The 15,543-nt window shown below is 44.8% G+C and overlaps 1 protein-coding gene across 4 annotated transcripts in view; it reads right to left on the reverse strand.

Moving 5' to 3' along the window:
- WASHC1 (WASH complex subunit 1) overlaps window positions 1–15,543 on the reverse strand; it is a 121,297-nt gene that overhangs the window by 17,974 nt on the left and 87,780 nt on the right. For all 4 annotated transcript variants that reach the window (XM_066184227.1, XM_066184226.1, XM_066184230.1 and 1 more), the window contains one exon: window positions 8,051–8,204. In XM_066184227.1, coding sequence (XP_066040324.1) covers window positions 8,051–8,204 — 154 coding nt within the window. The remainder of the gene's footprint in view (window positions 1–8,050; window positions 8,205–15,543) is intronic.

Genomic DNA, 15,543 nt, shown 5'->3' on the forward strand with positions numbered 1-15,543 from the left:
GTCTTTTGCAGTAATAGCCTTAAGTGTTTTCAATTTTGTTTTTCTCCTCTTTTTTTTTTTTTTAATCACTTGTGAAAGGAGGGCTAATCCTATTTGGACAGAATTTTACAAGATGTCAAAAATAAATTTTGCTTCCATGTTGCTTGAAGTAATAGATCTTATTTGGCAGACAGCTTGAGAAGGTGTTTTGGCACCTTGTAAGCTTAAATTAATCAACTGTGTGTAGACAAACATTAGGTTTCTCATTCTCCCATCAGAACTCCTTTCTCAGACTAGCCAAAGATCTTCCTGCCTGTCTGCCCCCATTGAAAAGAAAATGTGTATGAATTCAGAGTCACAGGAAACAAAGAGTGGAGAAATGCCCAGGTGACCCTGTTGCGAACTATATCCGGGGTAGGGAGAGCTAATGTCTTTAAAAAGATCTGAGATTGCTCTGGATCATTGAGATCACGTCTGATTCTACACAGACAATATTCCTGTTACACAGCTCACTCTTATTCGACATTATGCTCCAGTTTTCCTACCAGCAATAGTTACAGGAGACAGATCAGCCTGTGCCCTCTCTCAGGTGGGGCTGCAAGAGAAATTCATAAGCCACCAGCCAGAAATGCTGTTTCTTCTGCGCTTCACCTGAAGGCAGCACCAGCAGGAGAGGAACACTGGCAAGCAGCCACCCCAGCCCTTCTAGGCTGCGTCTCACCTGACCAAAGATACAGCCCCATGGTCGTGCAGGGGGAGTGACATTTGCAGAGCCTTCCTCCCCGCTGGCCAGGCAGTCAGGAAGTTTCTCTCTATCCCAGCTTTCCCCCATACCTTCCCAATGGTTTAAAAGCAGTCTTCCTGACCCAGGGAAGTAGCACCCAGTTACACACGTGTAGCAAAAAACAATGAAGTGATCATCCCTAAAGGCCCTGCCCTGATGTAAGGCTGAACCTACCAGGAAAGCCGAGCTTCCACCGCTTCACTGGGATGGAGGTTTTTCACTCCATGATTGCACACAGCACAAACACTGCTCCTAGCCTTTGATGAGTTGATCTCACCAAAACAAGCCTTTGTCACCAAGAATAAGAATGCTGAGCAAAACACTCCTGCCTTCAGAGCAGAAAATGATTCCTGGTGACAGCAGCTCACACTCCCATGTTCTCTAAGAGAACCATTGCTTTTCTTTGCATTTAATCAAATATCCTTAGAACTTCACAGCTAGCTTTTCACCCAAGAATCTCCAAGCAATTTCCAAGTGTTAATTAAGTCTTGGTTGCTTGTGAAACAAAGAGTGGAATCATTTCCTCCCTGGAAGGAAGAAAACCTAGGGAAATTCCCAGTACAGTCTCAGCAGATCAGATTTTCAGTCCATAGCTCACTGACTTGAACAATTTGCATTAATTCACAGGACGTAACACACACCATTCTGCAGCTGCTTAATTTTCCATTTTACTGAGCTTAAAGCCACCTGTGCAAGTTCATCTGCCTTTTTCAGTGTCTCCCCACTGCCAAATCCGTCCCACTGCTGCTCTCCAGCAGGGACTGACACAAAATACTGACCATTCTCTCACCACCACCACCACCACCACCTCTTTCTTGGGATCCCAAATGTAGCCTTTACCCACATTTAGGACACATGTTTACAAGTAAAGGTTTTAGCATTCACTTGGAGTGAATTTTCTCCACTTCCAAGTAGCTGATGGCAATCACATGAAATTTTACTTGCAGATCACAAGTTGAACCCTTCAGTCTCCTTTTCAACAACACGTATCTAAAAGCTGTCATTTACAAGCTAGTGCTAACTCTATAAAAACTGCTGTCCTGCACAACTGGACTTGAATATTCAGGAGAAGGAAAGCCCAACCAAGACGAAGGACTTGCTACCGTAAAACGTCTGTTTAAAGACAACTACACTTCATATCTTCTCAGAACTCTTACTTCCTTTGTGACTTTGATCACTTAATAAGGGTCCTGCCTCTGTTCCCTCACTGTACTAACCTGCTGAAGTTGTAATCAGACACTTGGTAAATGACCAAATGGTTTTATAATGCACGTTAATCCAGAATAAGGATCATAATCTTGGATAAATTAAGAAGGGAATCCAATTCACCATGCTGTCCCAGGGAGAGTAGGGAATGAAAATTATTAATGGCACAGCATGGTGAATTCCTTCAATAAAATGTCTGGCGGATTTAGAGGAGGGGATGAAAGTTTCTGGAGCCTGGGTTAAAGAATTTGGATGGCAAAGTGTGCCAAAGAGACACCCCAGGTGGGTAATTTTGGTTCTGGAGGATTTAGATGGAAGAAAACCAGAAACTCTTTCATTAGCACCTCCAAACGGGTCTCCTGTCTCCAGAAGCCCCGCTCTGTCTCAGCTGTCAGTTGCGTTTACACCTGAACCCTTCCAACCTTCCCCACTTGCAAAGCCTGACAGCACCACAGCAAGTCAGAAAGACGCACCATGGGAAGGGAATTTAACGTGCCAGTCAAGTGTGAAGAACAGACCTTTGGCACTGGTGTTCCTCCCCCGACTCTCCCCTCACTGTGCACGCTCCCGTAGGAGCGAGCCTGTAATACACATTTCAAGCCACTCAGTGTTATTTTCCGGACAGTTTTCTCCATGCTAGATCCCTAATGGAAGTCATGCCTGTAAAACAAAATGACTTGTTTGGATCTCTTCCTCCAGGGCTGTCTGAGTACGCAAAAGTCATCCATAGGAACAGAAAATTACTCCAACACATGTGAGTCTCCAGTGTCTGAAGCTGGTTGAGAAGGTAGAGCTATCACTTTGTGTAATAAAAGAATAACATGGCATTTGTGTCAAGAATAGTGGGAGTGGGAGAATCCAACAGTATTGCCAAAACTGTGGGCTCAGAAATAAGGGAACACTTCTGCTGTGAGGTACACACTGATTTATTGTTATGATTTACTTCTCCTTGCCTGTTTCCAGAGAGCAATAGCCACAGCCACTTGTGGTCAGGTACTGAGGGTAAAGGAAACCCCTCTGCACAGGGAAGTTCATGAGGTTTTTGCCAAAACCCTTTTAATTAACAGAGACTTATCGCTAGGCAAAATCAGCTCACGAGAACTTGAAGGCTGCCACTCGGTACTGAATTTTCTCCAACAAGGAACAGAGTACAAACAAGAGACTTCCCTGTCACCGTTAAAAAAACCCACAAACTAAAATAAAACAAAACAACAATTCCTATGTACTGAAATTACCTTAGTTTCTCCTTACTGTTTGCCTTTCCTATTGCACATGCCATCTATTTTAAAGCAAACTGTCTCTAATTTCCACAAGATATTCCAGTACTGCTGTAAGAGTAGAAAGAATCTTCCCAAGAGCTCCCTAAAGTCTGAAATTGTTGTGTGCTTCCTGCCTGCTTAGCAGGTTTGAGACTAATTCCAGAAGTAGGACAACACCTCTCCTGCATTTTTGCATGGATCAGATCCCAGAAGATCTTAAGCTTAAGGATTTCAGCAGCATCCAGAAAGAGTTGTGACCTGGTCTCTTGGAGTACAGCCACAGTCCCTTTGCCTCTTTATGGGGGCGCAGGATGCCTGCGAGTGCCAGCTGCTCCCAACCTTCCAAGCATGCTGACCACACCCTTGTGTCACCTCCTAAAGTCTTCTTCCTACAGCCCAGGAACCTCTCCCAGACTACATCTTCGTGAGCTGTCAAAGGTAGCTTCCAGAGGACCGTGGCAACCGTAACAAATGAATGGTGCCTTACAAAGTGTGTGCAACACTTAAAAGGAAAATAAATCCACGTTACTTGGACATACATCTACAAGAAAAACAATTTGCTGGCAAAATGTCTTCCCCGCACTCCATTTCCTCATGTCTCCAGGACATTCCACTCACTCTTTACCTCACTGCTTCTGCTTTACCTTCCTGGCAGCAAAGGACTGCTCCTACAGCCTCTCAAGGGAGGTATCTGAAACTAAACTAGACCTAGCATCCTCTCTCAGATGACCTCTGGGACAACTTCAAAGTGCCATGAGGCACCTTGCTGTTAAACAAGAGTCACAACACTCTCAAATTACCGGAGAGAAATGGATTCCCTGTGCTACAGTGTGTCTCTTGGTGTGAACTCACCTGCATGGTGAGCCACCGCAGCGGACAGCTCTCTCCCCAGAACAACGCAACCCTTGCAGCCAGCAGAGGAACAAGCACAGTGCAAGAACAAACACAGCCCAAGCTCCAAGCTGCATCCCAGAGCCCCACTGCACAACAAAGAGCACAGCACAGCTTGCAGCAAGATCCTTCTTAGCAAGTTTCCACTCCACAGACCTCCTAAACTAAATACATATATGCTGATGTATCCAGTCCCTCACTTTCACTATGGAGCACCATGACTAATCACAGTAGTAAGTTTAAAACAAGGAGGGCTTTAAAACACCCAAATATACCTCATGACTAACATTTTGTTGGTATTTTCAGTTTCAGGACTACTCACATCTCAGCTCTGCTCCAGTCCTACAGATCCCTTAAGGCTCTGCTGCCCAGCCAGCTACTCCTTACTTACCTTATCACAGCCGTACCAGATTCCTTCCCCACCCCTAACAGCATTTTCACAGTGCTTGTTTGCCAGCTACGGTTTTCAGAAGCATGGCTCTCAGTTAAACTTTTGCTTAATATTAAAGCCCTTTTCAAATATGTAATATGAAATTAGTTTGAATCCAGCTGGGGAGGAAACAGGATACACCACTTTAGCAAAGTATTATTCCAGACAAGCAAAAGACACTGAATAAAGATTTAAAAAAAAAAGGCAGAAAATCTTCCATAAATTGAAACAAAGAAGTACAAGCATGGGAAATTTTGTACACTGGACAACTTGGGGTTGAATCACAGGCAAAGGAAACCAGGACCTTGATAACAATCCCAAGCATTTGATTTCTACTACTGTAAAAGTCCATGACATAAATTGCAAAGGCAATTTTCCACACATCTATTACTCAAAAGTGAACACTTTGAATAGCAAACGGACAATATTAGGGATTATTAACATTTCCTGCCAACACAAACTCCTCAGAAACTGAGAAATCCTGATGGACAAGCCTACCTAACTAGGGGGGCATAACAAGAAATCTAAACTCATGACTTTATTTCAAGTATTCATCACAACAGCATTCCTGTAAAATATTCCAAAGCACAATTCCAACACAAGCTCCCACCTTTTCTCATTACCAATACTGGTAATGAGAAAAAAAAACAGATGAAAGACTACCATTAATTGAGGGTTTAAACTGGTCACCCCACCTCCTGCGACCGGTATCAAAAACCCTTCTTAAAAGCCCAGGAGTTAAATTCAAATAGCTATTATGTCAGATTGGCTACGTTAGAATACTTATGTTTTAAGCAGTATTAATATCTCAGTAACTACAGGCAGTGAATCTGATCTTTACAGCACCTTCCACAACAGATTAATGACTTGGATTCAGTTAACGCACACACACACTTAAAACTTCCACTACTTCAAAGCATCGACTGGAGAAGGACATGCAGCCTCTTGGTCCTGTCACAGCACTGGTATCAGCACCAAGAGGACAGGACTTCCTCAGGGGAAGGCACTGCTGGACAGCACAGGCCTAAGACACCAATCTGCTGCCCAGCAGCCAAAGCCCAGAGCTTTGATGCTCCCCATGTGAGAAAAGTCAGGCGGGTCTCTGCTCCGGAGGGTTAGGGGTACGATAGAGAGGGATGCTGAGCAGGTGTATCCCGCCCTTCCTAAGAGATTCCTGATTGCAGGCCAGGCCTGTGCTCCCAGGCGGGGCCCAGTGGGGATGCTCTGGGTCTCAGCCAGAGTTTACCTGTGGTTTTGCACTCGCACATCCCTTGACGGTCTATGAACTCATGAACTCTGCTGTGTCTCACTCACCAAGTACCTTGCCACAGTTAACAGCGTGAGAATGAGTCTTTGAGAATGACAGGAAAGAAGAGAGGTTGGCAGAGACTTATCACATGGGTTATTTCCCAAACTGCCCAAAAAGGAGAGAAGAGGAGGAAAGCTCCCTGTATTTTCTTCTAATTCCCTAAATGGAAAGGTATCTTTCTTGTGTCATCTCGACATGTTAGTTTTAAGAATTCATACTCAACTGTAGTGTCAGCAACAACTCTGAGCAGAAAGTTTGATCAGATAAAATGGGAACAAAGATCTGGTTGTGGAAATAGTCCTTTTTTCATAGAGAGTAAGAGACACTTTCACTCCACCTTCAACGAAGTACAGATTGGCCTGCCACTCTCAAAAGCACTGCACCAATCCACCAGCTCCCACTAAACAACCTCAGAACATCTGCATCTTTGTCGCACTGAAGCAAGCAGTTAGACACACTCCGCCAGGTCTCCCATAGTGAACAAGTTTCCTCTCCATCAACACTGCAAGCTGCTCTTTTCACAGACCAAAACAGTCAGCTTCCCCAGATAAGGCAGCTCCTTCCTGGAAATGGAAGACAGAGCTGCCTTATCTCAGGAAAGGGAAGATAAAAGGTCACTCTTCGCTAAGTGGCAAAGTTCTCACCTTGAAAGCTTTGCCCCTTGATTGACATGGAACAACCAAGGTCATGGAACTTCTAATCAGATGCCTGCATAATTACTAAATTGCTCTTAATTATATCAGAGAGACAAGACCTCAGTGGAAAGGCAAAGCAAACAAAGAAGCCAATGAAGCCTCCTCTGTTGTTGGAGAAAATTGGTAATTAAAAGTCATGAGCGCACCAAAGAGTGAGGGAACAGCATCACAGTCTCTGCTCAGTACTCCGAGTGACTTGCATACAAAGCAGCAGGCCTGTCTCCCTAGGGAAATTACAGGGGACTGTGTTAGACAGCAGAGAGGAGAGGCAAAACAGGGAAAAACAGAGAGACTCCTGTATTATCAAGAGCTTCATCTACCCCACAGAGAGAGACAGCACTGCCAACCAGGCCCAGATTTGAGAAGTGCTTTCCACATGTTTATGGCAACGCCAGAAAGCCTCCTCCCAGCCTGAGATCATGAAGTGTTCCCCTACTTCAAAGAGCACAAATGAAGCATACCTTGTCTTCAACCTAATCCAGCCCACACGCAGCCCCAGCCCAAACAAAGACTATTTCAGTGGAAAACCTTAACTTCCCTCAAAAACTGAGCTCAGCCTTAGAGACTGCTCTTTCTCCAGAGGCTACCCTTCAAACTGTCACTATCAGAAACCACAGGACTTCAATCTACCCCTAAAAAACCTTCCAAAACCAAAAAAAAAAAGACAGAATGTCACGACCCTGCTCACACCGTAATAAATTAAACTAGATAGTCGTGGGACCAGCTGAAATCAAAGCATGTGCTTTTACTAATTAGACTACGAGAAGATAAATGCTGACCTGCTTCCTTCCCAATGATACTACACACCATCTCAGAGCACTGAGATGTGAAAGATGGCACTGGACAGAAAAAGGCACCACGTGATGCCATCATTTGCAAGCAAACACAAGAGTGTCTCTGATCTGCTATATAGACAGTCTTATAGATCCAATTCTAAAGATGATCATATGCAAGAGGCCCCAAGTCTGGACCAAATCCTTGAAGAGACGGACTTTGATGGATTATGATACTGTGGCAAGAAACCCAGTCTCACTCAGGGCACTCAGCCCTTCAAGTGTGAAACACCAAAAGCCCAAAGAGAACAGTTTGTATGTCACAGAGTTCAGAACAAAGAGACATTTTCTACCTCACTGCTCCAAGTGCAACCACTCAAAAAAGGGCGCATCTTCAAGATACTCTAAATAACAAAGCCTCCCCTTTAATACACGAGCAAGAAGGAATAAAGGATAAGTGCAGCAGAACCAGTAGTGCAATCTGTGGAAGTCTGCCACTGAATAAAAAATTAATAACCAACAATCTCTGGCTAACTGCAGCCATTTCATTATGCTTAACTTTGACAGACTCGAATCTAATGAACTCCTATTGGAGTGCATCTGGTCCTTTTTCATCCCTTTTCTGAACTTCCTTGGCTTGCCCTCTCACTGCTGCAACCTGATCACAGCACCCTGCTTTGTAATGCTGCCTGCTAAGCACCCAACCCCCAGGAGAGCACTTTACCTGTTGAAGATATCGCCGGAGACCTTCTGCAGATACTGCAGCGCATCTGCCACCTGCTGCACCGCCTCCTCCCTGCGCAGGTCCGGCTGGATCAGGGGCACGGAGTACGTCTGCCCTTCCAAAAAGTGCTTCTGGGCTACTGTGGCCATTGTGCCTAAGGCAAAGGACAAACAGGTCATTACAGTAAGCGCACTGCCATTTTATCACACCAGTTACTCAGGAACTTCTACTTCCTGCTCCACTACTTGTTTTAGGAAAGCATTTGCAACAGAATTGGTGAGCTGAGGAGAAAGGCACAACTATTAAGGCTGACATATTGGACCTTTAATACATTCAAGGCAGCTACAGCGAGGTGGGAATCTCTTGCATATCTGAATGTTCCTGAAAACCATAATTTTCTTTTAGCATGCTACTTAACAAATCTCTGCTCATATTGTGCTGAAAACAAAGACCAGAGTTAGAAGCAAAGTCAGTTCAGAGTGGCAACAAGACTTGTCAGAAATCACCCTGTCCCCTCCTCTCTCTCCTCAGATTCCTTGTGGATGTATTTCAGGTTATCCAACCCTATTGGCAAAAGGCAGTACGTCATCTTGCACTTCTGTCCCAAGAAACACACCATCAGGCTCTTCCAAGAACGGAAGCCATGAAATTACAAGGCGTGCATGGGCACACACCCCTTTGCTCCAAGTAGGTTTAATGAGAGTTCTTCCATTCTGAGACTCCCAGGAGCTGTTTGTTGCTTCTGGCGATTGGATTTTTCCTTAGTAACTGTCTTGAAATAAGGCTCCTTATTTTAGAATCCTTTCACATCACAAGCCTGACCAGTCACTGAAATGCTTCGGTCGTGTGCCACACACCAGAGCTGCATGCACCCTTTTGGAAGCAGCTGGGCCAGTACCACTGCTCTACAGCTCAGCCAGGAGGTCACCCATCACCCATGTTTCCATCCTGAGCCTTGCTCACCTCTCCCTCAGCAGTTCCCAGAAAGTTTGCCTCCCATGTCTTTACTCACAAAAATAACAAAAAAGTTCCTGGGACTCGGAAGAACATTAAGAGAAAAAAGAAAATCCATTTCTCTGAGCACATTAGACATTGCAAACTCACAAATACATTACTGTTAGGACATTCTGAAGAATGAACAGAGTATCCATACAGTTTCCTAACCCAAACTCTACTGCTAGGTCTACACAACTCCCTTCAAACTTGTCTTGTCCATGTCCCTTCTCATTCAGGCTGTCACAACCACACGGTTTACAGGTGCTCGTTCCAGGGTTTCATCACACAGAGCTGAGTACATCTGCGTAAGAAAATATTCATTAAGCTGAGGAGAAGCAAAACAAAGGAGGGTGAAAAAGCCAAGGTAGCAGAAACAGAGAGGGAGATCTCAGGATGCACCACATTCCCTCTGTGGCACTTGGAAGTCTGCAGGAACTAGTTCAGAGAGCAGTGCTGTGTGCAACCTGCGTTCCTGGCTCTACAGCAGTGCAGGCTGAGAATAATGTAGAAACACAGCCCACACTGGAGAAACCCACAAATCGGGAACCGGAAGAGACATAGTCACAACATAAAAATACAGTTTAATATGTGAAAATTAGAGGGGTCTTCACACATTCTTTCAACTCCCTATCTTGCTTCACAAAATGAAGAGATAACAGATTAGACTTGCCTGCAGCCATTTCTGTATATTTAAGAAACACCATCCACCCTCTCCAAATTTTTCCTTTGAGATGACACCACAGTAGGGTAGGAAAAGCTATCTGTAAATGTGATGTGGCTGTTATTTAAGGGTATTCTTTTGGGATACGGGGTTTGCTGAGTTGTTTTGAGCTCTTTTTGGTGGAGGTGTTTAGTAATGAACCATATAAGATGTAAGGGCACGTAGAAGCCTTTCCACAGTTAATAGATTTGCAAAATCAAGCTCAGCCATTAGAAAGCTGGCTGTGCTGCCAGTCTAGGAAGCCTAGACCTATTGTGTTTCATTTCATGCATCACTGGCAGCCAGACTCTGTATCTGCACTCTTTAGCAGCAATGTATGCACACTGATTAGTCTTCTTGACTGGGCCTGCTCTGCAGACAGGAAATTATTATTTAGAGCTGTAAAACATACAAGTTAATCTGAGAGGAGTACAGCTAATTTTGAGACAGCAGCGTTTGATCTGCTGGCCACAATCAAGCTTCAATACTTTTCCTTTCAGATCTACTCTTTGACTGCCACCACGGAATAAAGCTGATAACACATAAACAAACCAGAAAACACAGCAAGGACGTGGCTGTGAGTTACTCCGGCCCCAGCAGCAAAGGGAGTTCATAATCCTCCCTGCCACTGGTCAGATCAGTGCTGCTGATGTTTGAGATGCCTATTTTTAACTCAAATCAGTTCAATGACCCAATTTACCACAGCCAGATAAACAGCTGTAATTGTCCAGTCATGAAGCACAGTGGGAAGCAGGGGCAAGAAGGAAACTTCTGAACCTTTTGCATTATCAAAACCATTCCTGTGTAAAGGTAGTCCTGAGAAAGCCAAGATTTTCATCTCTTGAGGGCAGATGAGATCATACAGCCCCAATATGATCTCTCAGACTCTCACCAATCCTAATTCTCCTAGCATCCTTTCTAAAACCAAGCTCAGCTCAGCTGCTGACTGACAGAGCGGCGCTCCTCTAGCTACTCCCAAACCATTCCTTTCCCTGCAGTCAGAAGCCAAACACTTTCCTTCAGGTCTCACTGCTCCCTTGCAAAGAGAGGAGCACCCAGTACTGGGCAAAGCAGGAAAATCCCTGGGTGCTCCTGCACACAGTGTCACAGTTTGTCTGTCGGTAAATGTCACCTTCACAGGTTCTCAGGAAAGACTCAAACCAGTTTCAGATTCTCACCTTTCCCAAAAAAAACCCAAAACAATACAGCGGAGAAACATGGCAGACTCTGGAAATTACTGCCAGAGACAGATACAAGAGACAATTCGTTCTGTGCAAGAGAACAAGTTGGAGGTCTATAGCAAGGAGGAGGGAAAACAGCAAAAGCTAAACGACTAGATTTGTGCAAAATCCCATGCTACAGCTGCTATTTGTTACCTCTTAGGATCAAAATAACTGGAGAAATAAGGCAGTTTTACCAACAGTTTGAGCAAGGGCCTCACCCCCGGTTAGAATAAAAGGAGAATTGCTTCACGTAACAGAGAGAGACTGCAGGAATAAGGAATATTTTAAAGGGGAAAATTCAAAATATTCCCTGCAGAAGCCAGGAAGGAAAGCAAAGACTGAACATCACTCACTAACTCTTCCTTTATTTCAAACTCCAGTGCACTGAGAAGGAAGCAGCACATATTCTTGCCATGCTCCACTATCAGAATTAGTACATAAAAAAATAAAAAAGCAAGTGCTGCATGTTAAAATATGTCAACTCTCCTACCCTATCCAATGGGTGCCAAGCCTGCACGTAACACGAACAGCAAAGGTGCAAATAAACTGCTTGCATCTTGCATATAGAAGGGACTTCCAGCAAAGCAACAAGCTGGTTCCAGTATCACTCCAGAATCTTACAGGGGGAGTTGGTGTGTTCCTGCAGGAGTACAGCATGCTGGAGTTATGATGGCTGACATGAAATTCTCTGTGTGAAATGGACACACGTGCCCAAAGAAAGTACGAGTCGCAAAAGCGATGTGAGATCAGCCAAGAGATTTAATCACTAGTGGTGTGACCACCAATGGGTCACACAAAGCAGAGGAAGCAGCAACACAGAGCTTTTGTGATCAAAGAGGCTCTGGAAAAGAGCTGCAGCATCTGAGGGCTCCAGCCGTTTTTTATTCAATTATTTTTTCTATGTCAACTTTCAGGATGAAGACAAATATGCTCTGGTGTTATATAATAACCTCATTTACCTTATTAAAGTGAAAAAAAAAAAAAGAGAAAAAGGTTGTTTTCTCATTGCACCACCTGCTTCCAAGTGCTATGTCCTGATTTGGAAGTTCTGACTAGAGCTGCTGACTGCTCAGATTTGCACTTCTGCCTTAAGCTGTCTGTGCCTTTCACCTCAGGCAAGCTGCTCCAAAGCTCCTCGGGGCTGGTGCCCATTCCTGCGCACTCAGAGCTGTTCTCTCCCTCTCAGCCCCAGAACTCACACTGGCAGAAGCCCAGACAAACAGCAGGAGTGGGAAACACAATGGATCTCCACCGGATGGTCTCGCCCTCCTGAAAGACGTAAACCAGGACAGACACAGGCTGAGCGCTCCAGGGGTTTTAGGCATTTGGAACCAACAGCTGGGCTTCCTTGTCCACTCACCACAGCCAAGTCTAACGCTCTGAGGGACACGTGGAGCTCTGCCCCCGGAAAAGGAAGCATACAATTCACTGCTCTGGAGAGGCAGAGAAACACTCCACCTGCTCTGCTCACCTCTCTCCATAAGAACAAAACTTACGCTAAGGCAAGCCCAAAAAAACTTGCCACAGAGCAAACAGAGTCTGTAAAAGAAGCAAGTCTTTCCTAAGTTCTTTAGAAAATACTGCTCTATGGAGGACTGACCATTGGAATGATTATCTAAAAATAAAACAACCCCACAACCTTAAAATATCTTAGTTTTTTCAAGGAACATAAGCAAAGGCAATACTGAAAAATAGCCTGGCTGCCCTTAACACAGGCAGAATGTAAAGCTACATACAAGCACTTACCAGACGTGTACTTTGCCGTGAAAATAAAGGGAGAATAAGGCAAGCCATCAACAATACCTGCCTCCCTAACATGTTTCAAGAAACTAAAAAGATCAGGCTCAGGGGAGGAGAGGGATTAAATACTTGGAAAAAAATCAGTGCATACACTTCAAAGCTACAACGGCTGCTTTAGCCAATACTGTGCTGCTGCTTCTGGAAAGGCAGCAAGAACTAGAGGCCTTTAAATCCCACAGGCAGTAACATCTCAGAAAAGAAGTGACAGGCTATCTCTAACCCTATGTCTCTCTTTCGTAGGATCCTAGTAAAGGATCAATGCCTTGCAGCCACCTGTAAGGACACAGGGATCAGCAATAAGCAATAAAACACACGTCTGCACATCCCTCACCACGCCCCACTACCCCACCACCACCAGTATGGTTCTGAAGTGGGAACAGACCAAGCCAGAAATGATCCACGGGTTAAGATCAAACACACTCAAAAGACGGAGTAGACAGGCTCTGGGCACAGCTTATCAGAACGTCCTGTCTCCTCTGACAGAGGAAAGTCACATCTATACCTTGGTTAACCATCACAAGTCATCCCAGATTGCTCCCTGGGAGTAATTTCTTACACATAACACTTTCTACCGTGTTCACCTGAACAAACATTCTCCCACGGTCAAATCTGCTAGCATGTTCAAGTCATCCCCTGGTTTTTCTGGAGGCTTGCCTAGAGACTATCCCAACAAAATTTCAGAATTAAATCCTCCGAGGAAAAAATAAGAACAATATGAAAAGTTAATTACAACACCTTGCCCTCCACAGATAAAGCACACTCCTAGGAGCTTACCAGCTGTAAAAACGAAAGCTGTGTTTAAAAAAGAGATTTGAAAAGCAAAACATGTCATTGCACATGCTCTTCCTGTTCAGGGGCAGGATAAGGCAGCGTGCACACACTCACACAGATGTAGACACTGAAACACAAGCTAGAAATTGCTCAAATGCAGCATAGGAGCCCACGTACAAGTCCTGTTATTATGCAGCACCCAATCATTCTGCCCTGTGTTGACACCGATGGGAGGGGATGAAATTTAGCCCTTCAGCAGAGCACATAAGAGGTAACTATCCTGGATAAGAGAGCAGGATGCCTTTCCAGCAGTGACATGAGAGGCTCACCACAGTCCCTGCGCTAATCCAACTTTGGTAAGTTAAGAGGATGAAAAGTCTATTTATATTTTTTAATTAACCATCTTCTACAGTGTTATTAAGCAGCAATCAAAGATGCAGATGCTACTGATTTGACTGGTAAGAAAGTACACTGCGCTGAATATTAAGGAACTCTGCCCCTATAAATAGGTCTAATCACCATCTGAAGGCTGGAAGGCAGTGATGAAAGAAAACATTAACAAGACCCTAATTAGGCCCCGTAGCAGGCTGTACTCCACCAGGGTGCTCATGTTACTAGAGGTCTCTTATAGTAGCACCCTCAAACTCCATTCTAGCAGTTACTGCTTTGGTCTCCAGACCTCTAGCAGCTATTTTAGGCAAGAGTGGGGTTTCTCCATCTTCGGAGTGCCCGGCACTGGCTGGGATTTTGCCTCCCAGTGCTATTTCTAGAACAAAACAGCTCCAGACTTCAGCCGTCCCACCCTGCCCACTATCAAGAAGTGAATTTAAACTGAGGAGCTGGAGTTCCCCAGACACAGAAACTGGCAACCGGTGCAGGAAAATGCACAGCTCGAGCAGCCGTCATTCTCCCTCCCTCCCTCCAAGCAGCAGGAGCACACCACGGCCCAATCTACATCACCAGGTGACTTTAGTCACAGCTGTAAGAGCCGTTTCTGCTCCTCTCCTCCAGCTTTACAGGACACTTACTCAGCCTTTCAGCCTATCCCCGCAGTATAGCATCACCTCAGAACACCAGCAATGAAAAGTCCATGCAGAAAATGAATCCTACAGGGCATCTCCTGCTCCCACAACTCTACCTGAACAGCCAAAACCTTTTCAAAAGGAGTGGGCCTCACATCACACCACGGCCCTGCAGAAGCAGTAGAGCACTGAGGAGCCTGACAGTCAGCAGGAGCATCAGAAGAAAAGCACTGGCCTGTCAAAAATCCACTTCTGAAACTGTGAGCCCAGCATTTAAGGTACCTCCTTGTCAAGAATCCAGAGCCTGTTAAAAAAACCTTTGGCTCAGACACTTTGCTTTGAAAGAAACAGTAGCTGTGGCAGCTAATAGAGGTGAAATCTGGAGACTCCCTCTCACCCGAAAAACTACCCAGAGCCATTTAGATTTGTTGGCTTGTCACATACTGCCGTATTCCACTTAGGCTTAAGAGAAAGAATCAAAACTTGAGATCTCAGAGCCCAGCTTTACAATAGCATGTGGCAAATCCTTGGCATAATACCAGACATTTAAAGATGGATTAGATGCAACAAATTATATTGACTCTCCAGAAGAGAGAATGCTATTACAGTATTTTTTTTAAGAGAATCTGAACAGTAGAGACTTAAACGAATTTGGAGGTGCACTTCTATCCTGCCAGCTCCATAAGCTGAGGACCCCCTCCAAGCCACTACTGTCTTCAGGACAATCTTTCCCCCAGCGCAGAGCTGCTCTGTGAAACACAGGCAGCCTCCCTCACCTTGCTGAGAAGGCCCTGTCCTCTAAGCACAGGCTGAAATTGATCTCCTCCAGCTGGATACATAAAGCTCATTTTGACAGACAGATGTTGATTTCTAAAGTTAATCAGATAATCCCCTCTGCAACTGCCACCTTTGGCTCTCATCAGTAACGGAGACAATCAGATGCTGTAATGAACAACTGATCTGATTCCAGGGCAGCACATA

This window comes from Chamaea fasciata, unplaced genomic scaffold, assembly GCF_029207755.1.
Source record: "Chamaea fasciata isolate MVZ Bird 193981 ecotype frontalis unplaced genomic scaffold, bChaFas1.0.hap1 SCAF_5, whole genome shotgun sequence".
NCBI classification, from domain to species: Eukaryota; Metazoa; Chordata; class Aves; order Passeriformes; family Sylviidae; genus Chamaea; species Chamaea fasciata.